The following is a 10,051-nucleotide window of genomic DNA, read 5'->3' on the forward strand; positions in this document are numbered from 1 at the left end:
TTTTCAACTAGCTCCGTGTATGCGGTATTGTATTTATTCCCTATTATATCCGCTCACCTCGCCCTGCCCACTCAAATTCAAAACTCGCGAGGACTGCAGTCCCTGGTCGCTTATAAGGTGAGTGCGCAATTTCCTCTCAGACGCTGCAATGACTCACGCTGCTATTGTCACTGCGCTATTCTCTTTTCTAAATGCACCCGACATTAAGACGCGATTTGAACTGTAATCATTGTGGAAACCGAGTCGTTAAATTTCTATTCAAAGCTTGACGAACGACTAGAGCGGTACCAACGACTTCACCGACACCTTGCGACGCGTTGGATATATGCAAGAAGCATATTGCAATCTGAATCAGCCAAGTCCCAAGTAAGGTTTGAAACGGAAAAACAGCCTCCACCGATACGTTTCCGGAAAACAAAAACAAAAAAAAAAAAAAAATACCGACCTTTTCGAGAGTTGGCAAACTTGGAGAATTCAAGTTCTCTGTGTTCCGATCATGACTGCTTTTCTCAGGACTTACTCGAGAAATGAGTAATGCATGTCTTTTGTTATTATCAATAAGTAAAGCCTGCTGATTGACGGTGAAAACGTGAGATAGTCGCTTCCTAACGAATGCGGCATCCAGGTGATGCATGAGGATGTTTCGGTCATTTCATACCTATCAAAAGATAGTGACATTGAAAGATGTTTGATGAATAAAATTCAAAAACATGTACAGCTTGTGAAACGTCCCTCGTTGATTAAGGGACACCTGGACTCTTTGATCACAATTTATTTTTATCGCAAGTAATTAGAACTCATTTCAATATTACTCTTCAGCGTCATAGTGCCTGTAGTGTATAATTTATGAGCGTATCGTTGTTCAAATTCAGTAGTAAGATTCATTCCGTTGCCGAGATTATGTTTTTACACAAAGTTCGAAAGACTCGTTTGTATTAATCACGGAAATTTTGGTTTAAATTTTAATTTCTCCGTGAGAACCTATGCTGAGATCTTGAAATGTTACTATCACGTAACTATGAAATAAAACAGCCAATTGAATTGAAATTTCACAGATCCGTTGAGTATGAGCATGACCATTATAACTGGTTTGAGTCTGAAAACAAATACAATAGCAGTTAAGTCGTTTGAATAACACGTAGCTGCAATAACATCAGTTAGTTAGCAAAACAACAATACTTACATATATTACGACTTATTGCGAAACCTTCTATGCTGTCCTAGAATTGACATTATAGTATATATTCGCGTAAGAACAATAAATTTCATATATTTGAAGCTCGATAGGCACCAAAAATAATTTTGCATTTACGTACGCTCCTGACGTAGGAAGTTTCTATATCGACCACCAGTTCGCTCTACCGTCGAATGAAAAAATGTCGGACAGTAAGGTTCACCCGTAAGCCTTAGTGCTATCTTATTTTACATACGTTTTAACGGCTTCGTTTACGAGTTGAGGCAACATCGTCGCCTGGGCGTCAAGGGTTTCCCTGGATCGGCTCGCCATAAACGGCACGCAAGCGTCCGCGCGGGCAGGTCGCGTTAATTGCGTCATTCGTCTCGAGTGCGAACCCTTCGAACCTGCGGGAGGGACGGCGGCTGCCGCCGTCCGCTGCACTTATTACTATGCGGTAAGGCCGGTATCGCAACGCCACCACGGCGCAGAGGTGTTCGTGCGAGATACACGGGCCTCACCTCTCACCTCTCAGAAATTGGCTCGACGATCAAGATCTCAGTAATTTAGGCTTGGCGTTAAGTGCAGCGAACGAAGAGCGTTACGATCGACCAAGGTCACTGGGATTAACGCGCGTGAAAGAGGGACGATGTGACGGCAACGAAGAGTTATATCTGCAGGGGAAAATTATTTCGTAAAACGTGCAATTTCTTGGATACAACCTTAACGCGTTCCCTTCAAAATTGGTCCTGAATCCCGCAATCGCGTCGTGACTGTTGACAAAATGTTGAATGGTTAATCGAGCCCAGACAAATGGAGATTTTTACCAGTAATACTCTTGTTATCGGAACTTAAATCGGTTGTTGTAAAATTTCGGTATTGTTGTGCTGATCTAGAACCGCGTTTTAATGACAGTTGTGCAGCAAAAGATTTTGAGAACTTGAAGTTTCCACTCTCAACTGGGTACTCTGGACTATCTTTTTGGCACATTCAACTTTTGGGAATTCTATCAGACCGTTTGAATAATGTTTTAGTTGATCGAAAAAATTAATAATTCTGGAAATTTTTTTTAAAAATCGACGGATCGTCGGCCCAGTCTTGGAATGTTTGGAATAGAAAATTCAGTTTTTGAGAATTTTGAAAAAGGTCCTTTTGGAAATCACTCTCAATATTTGTAAATATTTAAACATTTTGAGGAAAAATCTGAAGAAATTCGAGGTACTGTATCGGATTTGGGAAAATTGCGGAAAATTTTTTTAACACAATCAAAATTCGCATGGTATTCCCCATATGTATTTTCGCCGCCCATATTAATAAATAATATGTTTTTTAGAAAGAATGTAAAATTCGAAAATTTGGTGATTTTGAAAAATTAACGACGGATTACCAAATTTTCGAATTTTACATTATTCCAACAATATTCTTCTCGTAAAAAAATGATTTGCACATCCGCATATCATTCATTAGACGGCTTTGTTTGTCTTACGTGGCTTCCCATCAAGAAGCAAGAATTTCAGATGTAAACGTTTCACCTACACATTATATTCTTACTGATGCTTGAAGAGACAAAAATTTCTTAACACGATATGTTTTTCACTTTGAATGGGAAATTTGTCGTTTACGAATTACAGCCATTTGAAATTGGTCAATCCGGTACAGCAACCGATGGCTCAGAACAGCACCGTACACAAAAAAAAGTGCAAGTGAGTCGAATTTTCTAGTCTGGTAAGAAAATGGTTGAAGCGACTACTCTTGGCAAGATGACCTTTATGATTTGAAAATACCTATTCCTGAAACGAGTCTAAAAAAATAATTACATCGCTTATCGAAAACATAAATTTTAAAACGCGAGGCCACGTTTAAAATTCAAATTACCTACAAGAAAAGCAACGTAACGTATTATATTGAAACTCGATATAAAAATTACAATAATCTGTCGCGTCGCAGGGGGCGGTTCCATGAGTACCAAGGCTACACTTATCAAGCGGGACTTAAGCACGTAGGAAAATTTCGCCCGAGGATAATACGCGCACACCGTGCGCCTTTATTCGATGCACGGACAGTCACGCGCTGCGCAATATTCCTGCATTGCTGCGGCTAGGAGCAGCGTGCTTGCCCGTGACACGAAAGTTGATGCAGGTACACGTAGATCCGCGGATGCGAACCGTGCGTAACCTAATAGCTGTCGCAAAAGCTTGCGGCTTCGTACGTACCTGTAGAGGCGGACCTGAGCGTATGCATCAAAGGCCAATGACACGTCGTGGGTGACGAAGTGTTGCGTGAAGCGAGATGGACGATTACTTGAGAAGAATAGGGTACCGGTCGCGTGCGAAATTCGTTTGGACTGGGAAATAGTAATGCTTTTGGATGCTAAACCGTTGTCGCGATGACAAATATGGCTATTCGAATAAATCTGACATCAGTCTCCCTCGTCCGCTGTTGCAGAATACAAAATATACCGGTTTTATTTTCATCGTTTATGCAAAACTAAAAGTGCGGTCTGAGAACCTGTACAGTACTATTGTTGTTGGACTGGTAAGGGTATATGTTACGTTTTCGTTACCGTTTCAACGAGTGCCTCTGCATCAGTGACCCGATTCACGAAATGCTCGATAAATGATTATAGGTAGGCGTAAAAAAAATCAGATTTTAAGTACATTCTTTTTCTGCTTGTTTGTGAATGGGATCTTCGGTAGCCAATGATTCGAACTGTACCTTCGGTAGTCATCGCATCACCGCAAGGTGTGAATACTGCCAGAAATTCCGAAGGCGTTTCATAAACTAGTACCGCAAAACCAACAAAGTAGAAAAGCAGCCCCCCATAATCATGTCTTGTTATATTTAACGTGACCGGTCACGTACGGCTGATATAATGTACATAACATGATGTAGAGACCGTAGTTTTTAGCTCAGGTAACGTAACATTCTTAGTTTAAGACATCATAATTATTGGTTGTCAGGCAGCAGGGAACGGAAATTGTGTAGCGTCGTAGATTCTCATATTGTAGGTGGAAATAAATATGTATCAATAGATACAGCGGCTGGTATGGATAGTCATGCAGGGAAGCGAAAATTGATGTGGGAACTAGTCCGTTAGGCATAATTTCGTGAATGGTTTAAACCCAAATTGCGATTACTCTTAAAATATTCTTTCTGTAATAATAACATCAGTATGACAAATAGGCTCACCGCGGAAGTCAAGACGCAGTTCAAAAAATTTTGTTTCGAAATAATCGCCATTAGCCAAAGTGTCCTCACCATGTTTCTTGAATATTCAATACCGGTACATAAATAAACGTACATGGTAGTAAAATCTGGTTCCGCAACAGCCATACAAAGAATTATCTAATCCCACAACGGTAAATTGGGGTCCGGACAACCTCACAAAAAATAATTTATCGATGACCGTTCACTACATTTTACATGTTTATTGTTCTTCAGCTTACATTGATACTCATTTTACGACACGCCAACGTTCATTTTACATCCTCATAAAATATATTTAATTCCCTTTCTATGAACACATTGTCAGTCGAGCATGAGGGGCGTGATGCAATCCGGAAGTTGCGGAGTTCACTACGGCTTGAGATGCGTATGGTTTGAGGGTTGAAGGATTACACGCTTCAACCGCAACCTTTGTAGAAAAAATGGTGAATACCGTATACGATCAGTTATTCACTTGGTGCGCTTTCAGCGTAGAAAAATCCAAACGTAACATACCCGCAAGGGAATGACGCTTCAGAGCACGGTGCATATTAATGACAAAGCTTGAATTTCACTTAATTGGGATTCCTGAAACAGTGCCTGAAGACGAACGATTCTCAGCTCGATGTTCTCTCGTGGGGTCCGAGGTCCGAGTACGTCGCCTCATAGCCGATGCACGTAGTCGGTACAGAGTGAGGTAGCGCCCTCTGTAATGCGTCATTCCGCTCCGGTCGAAGCATACTCGTAGATACGGCGTGGCCGCATAGCCGGTTGATCGCTAGTCAGATATTTGTGGCGACATATTCAAATGGGACAGCCCGCATGATTAATACACCGGCCTCCGCGCACATGCCTTCTCCGCACTGCGGAGTACGTACCTACCTATGTACGAAGGTATATACAGCTCGGTACCGAACGACGAACAGCTCCTCTGGCACACGGAGATCGGTATCTCGTCTTCGGACTATCTTTGATCACCGGATTTGAATCCGAACGGCACCTCGGACGGCTTGAATACAAATGCGAGCAAGCGAGCGAGCGACCGAGTCGTTTAACCTTTGACCTGACGTGACCCGGTCTGATGATATTCTCTTTGACAGAAAACGGCAACCTCCGAGCACACTACACCAAAACCACCGTTCGAGCCGGGGAGGTGCTTCGACTTGCAGCCGTTTTCCAGGACACGAGGAGGGCTCCGATATCCACCGGGGTGTCCGGCGTGATCGGCAACATGCCGGAGGGCAAGAGCTCGAGGTCGTCGGAGCGGGACCAGTACGCCCAGTGCTTGGACTCTCATGGTCACGAGTTGTTCGCTCCCTTGTCGAGCAGGGGCGAGTTCTATGCGACTTGCCAAAGCGGAAACCTCAACACGGACAGCGACGCCGTTCTTTACAGGGTGCACCAGCTAGCCAGGAGGGACCTACCCTTGAAGGTAAGAGGAGGAACGAACCCCTTTCGCCGCAGCGCTAGAGATGGTCGCGTCTGTTTGGTCTGTTGGCACAGGTTCGCCTCGTAGCTGGACCTCTGCCGATTCCGCTCCCTCGGGACTACACGGGTCTCATGCAGCTCGAGGAAACTACTCGGGGCCCCATCGTCCTAGGTTGTGCGGTACCGCTGCTGCCCGAGAGACCTCTGCCGGGATCCACGATCCCGGAACTCTTGGAGCTTCTCGCTACCGGGCCAACTGCGCCTCGTGTCAAAAGGGCCAGGCTGGGGTGTCCGTCTGAGGCCAGGTTATTGGCCTCGCCGAAGATGCAACGACTGTTATCGGCCTGCAGGTGAGAACTTCGATAGTGGACAGTTAGGGTTAAGGCAAGGTTGCTAGAAACGGAACGTTGGATCGTTGTAGGTATGTAAAATTTACACCCGTGTTTTGGACCTGATGAAATTTTTGTAAAGCACCTGATATTCCTGATATTCCAAATGAGATTTGTAAAAAATACTGCAAAATTTGACAATGTTTCCATGGAATCATCTAAAATAGCATGATATTTTCCACAATAATTTTCGATATGACTGACCTTTGCTACAGCAGTGACTTCGGGTTCGTACGTAATGTTATAGGCTGAAGATAATTATCGCATCCATATTCTGTGCCCGCAGCTTCATTTGAAGAAATGCTCCGTGAAATCACCTTTGTTTTCTTGATAGTCCGATGTTATATTCATTCCTGAAAAAACTACGAATGAAAAAAACTATATCGAAAAATGTTTACAAAAGTGCACTAAGTGATGAAATCCATTAATTACACGTGCATACGTATAATTTTGATTAATAATATGCTGTATTCTGAATATCGATGATTACCCTAGACGACGAAGGTCGTCAATCTTAACACAATTTGAAGGCATGGTCTCTTATCTGCACTTTGATAACGATGATGCTTTTCTTCAATGCGTAATTTGGTGATGAACGTGTCGTCGTGCAGACATTTCTTGATTCGATGAATGAACGGTATTCATGTACTGGACAATGTCAATATGTTACTACAGTATATATGTAAGTAAAGGCATCTTGATGATTAATTTTAGGTGAGAAACTAATTACAGTATTCATCCCGTATGATAAAGGTCAATTTACGGTTACAATTTGGTGGTCGATTAATACAGCGCCCCATTTTCAGAATCATTGATTTCTTTTCCTGCCTCACACAATATTCAGACATCGTCAAAAATTCGTACATGATTGATTAAAAGCTTAATCCTGCAGCAGTGAATATCCGAGCCGCAACGTGTCTTCCTTGGAGGTTCCACGCGTAGTAGGACTATGCCACTAATCGATTAATCATAGAATTTGATTAATCGTATTTTTAACATCGAAATTTCGATCAAATCGACTAACTGAAAAAACAATTAATCGAAGTCCAGGATTAATCCATCAATCGCAGAGCCCTAGTCCGAAGCTACGTACCTTACCTCGAACTCCCGTTCCTCAAGGCCTGAAACCCGTTGAAATCATTTCGCAGGCGAGCTTTGGACCAGAGAGCGACGGAGCCGAGGGTGGCACCGCCGAAGCCAGCAGGGACAAACCTGGAGCTGAAGGAGCTCCACTTGAAGGAGATAAAGTCGAAGCCGGAGACGAAGCCGATCCTCCAGAGCTTGAAGGAGGGTCTGGAGCACATGAAGAAGACGACTATCAGGGACCGAAGCAGCCAGTCACGGCAGAGCAGCAACGGAAGTGGTTTCCTCGACCGGATATCGAGGATAGCTCACGGCGGGCGGAGCCGGAACCCCGCGAAGAAGTCCGCCTCCTTCACCTTCGCCGTTCGACCGGAAATCGGGATGCGGTCGCCGGAACGGTACGCGAGCCTTGAGTCCGAGGCGACCTCCCTCCTCCCAGGGGCCGCGGCCGGCAGACAGCAGGTCCAGAGGTCCGTGTCGACGAGCGTCCTCGAGGTGCAGAACCATCCGGACCTCGACCCGCCCTACTCGAGGGTCAGGGACAGCCTCACTCCGCTTCCGGCGACGCCGCCGCCGAAGGCGGAGGACATTTACGCCGAGATATGCGAGCCGACGGGTAGCGTAGCTTTGCAGGTAGTCGGAAGGGATAAGCTGCACGGATCCGGAGGGAAGAAGGAGGCTAAGGGGACCAAGGAGCGGGACCGAGGGTACGTCAAGCTCGCCTCGCATTCGGCGATCTCCGAGACCTCGGGGAGCGCCGAGGATGAGGAGGCGATATACAACACCGTCTGTTGAACGACCTTTTACCCGTACGTTTGTGACAATGAAATTACGCCACTGTGATTAGTCATTGAAGGGATCGCTGCGTAACTCCACGGCGGAGCAGAAGAAACGCCCCGGTAATTGGGCGCGACCAGGTAACGGCGCTTAGAGGAGTGCCCTCTTCCCTCTTATATCCACGCAATGCGTTCAGGTATAATTACGCGTGTCCAGCTCGCCTCGCACTCGCACTCACACTTGCATCTACTTACGCTCACATTCGTGCGATCCGCCTGGCAGAACGAGATTACGGTCCCACGGATGAATTGATTTCTACCTTAGAAGCACGGATGTGTACCGAAGATTTCCACGCTGATAGGTATTATATGTATGTATAACGTACCAGTTGCCGAGAGTGGCTTGTTGTAGGTTTATCAACCCAGCGGCCATGGTTCATCTTTTTTCCTGTGTCTTTTTTTTTTTTTTTGTCTTCATCGCAGCCTCGTCGAGACCGGCTCGGAAATTCCCTTGACTCTTTGTAACACAAATTTTATTTACAAAGTAAATTTAAAGAACATTTCTCAAAATATAACCGTCCTTGTTTGGTCGAAATGATAACATTACTCTCTGCATATTCCAAACGTTGTTTCACAAACTGAACAGTGCACTCGTCAAATTTCATTAACGCGACGAAGGGCGATATTATAAAGTTAAAAAAAATACGTATCAAACGAAAATGTGTTACTGTGCTTCAAAGTTCTCACGTAACTCCATGGCAACGACGTACGTAAGTACACATAGGAATATTCTACATATAATGTACGTAATATGACGGTGCCATTGAAAAATTTTGCTCCTCAATTTTTTCCTTCGGATCCACACGCACACATGGGCGTTAGAGTTAAAGCTTAAGTCATCGTCTAAAGTCCGTGACTTACCGCGAGTAACGTGTATATCTATAATAAAAATCTGTACGAGCGAATTCCATTTCGAGCTGCACGATTGATGTATCGTAATATCCTGAACGATGATTCGGCCGTGTGATCGATACGAAGACATTATATGATGTAACTTGTCGAGAAAAAAGTTCTGCAATAAAATCACATCAGCGAAAACGAAAACAAAAACAAGCTTAAAAAATAAACAAAACGGATCGAGATAAAAACTCTAGATTAACCAACTAATGAATAGTATATTTAGTACGTACGATCTTTCAAATTCAGGTTTACGTTATGATAAGTTGAATAAAACGTTCGTATAACAATCACTTATTATCCAGCAGTCATTATATTTCGTAAATGAGAAACAATCGGAAAACTTCTTTAATAATCTTATCTTATTGTCGTTTTATAGAAATTGTAATATTTGTATATTATGTGTATATTCAAAGACAAAGTTGTGAAATAAAATTATTCAATCTTCTATAATCCACGAATATTGACATATATCAATTAACGCGATTACGTTCGCTAGGAAATATCGTCGCCACGCTTCAAAGAGCATCCGGTGAGTAAACGTAACATTACTTCGCATAACATGCACAGTAATATAGAAAGCACAAAAAAATCGTGCCTATAGGTATTCTTAATTCTCATCGAATTGAGAAACAAAATGATTCGTGGATCAAGTATTGGAACCGATGAAGAAAAATACTTTGCCGTGTTGTCTGAAAAAATCGTGAAAAAACCAAGCTTACGAGCAGATTTTTTCTAACTTTTTTCAGGCTTTTCACCACGGTTATTTTCCTCATCATCGTACATAGTGGATGTCCGCAGTAAATAATATTGCTATACCCAGTTCGCAGGCTCGCGTGTGGGGAGAATCTAGATAAGGTTGAGCAAAGTAGCTTAATTTTATTCGCAACCGAGTCTCAATTACTCCGAGTCGTAGGTATATACACATACATATACATATACATATTACACATACACAGGTGGTCGCGGTGTGTCGGCCTAGGCGTAGCGTAATTTGTGACTCCCGGTCAGCTTGGCAAAGAACTTCTCTCGACGAGAGA

General features: G+C 43.5%; 1 protein-coding gene across 2 annotated transcripts in view; it reads left to right on the forward strand.

Moving 5' to 3' along the window:
- LOC124177782 overlaps positions 1-9,304 on the forward strand; it is a 53,083-nt gene extending 43,779 nt beyond the window's left edge. For both annotated transcript variants that reach the window (XM_046560583.1, XM_046560582.1), the window contains exons 4-6: positions 5,479-5,810; positions 5,882-6,156; positions 7,344-9,304. In XM_046560583.1, coding sequence (XP_046416539.1) covers positions 5,479-5,810; positions 5,882-6,156; positions 7,344-8,073 — 1,337 coding nt within the window. In that variant the 3' untranslated portion in view covers positions 8,074-9,304. The remainder of the gene's footprint in view (positions 1-5,478; positions 5,811-5,881; positions 6,157-7,343) is intronic.
- Positions 9,305-10,051: the final 747 nt, after the last annotated feature.

This window comes from Neodiprion fabricii, chromosome 3 (genome assembly GCF_021155785.1).
Source record: "Neodiprion fabricii isolate iyNeoFabr1 chromosome 3, iyNeoFabr1.1, whole genome shotgun sequence".
In the NCBI taxonomy this organism is placed as follows: Eukaryota; Metazoa; Arthropoda; class Insecta; order Hymenoptera; family Diprionidae; genus Neodiprion; species Neodiprion fabricii.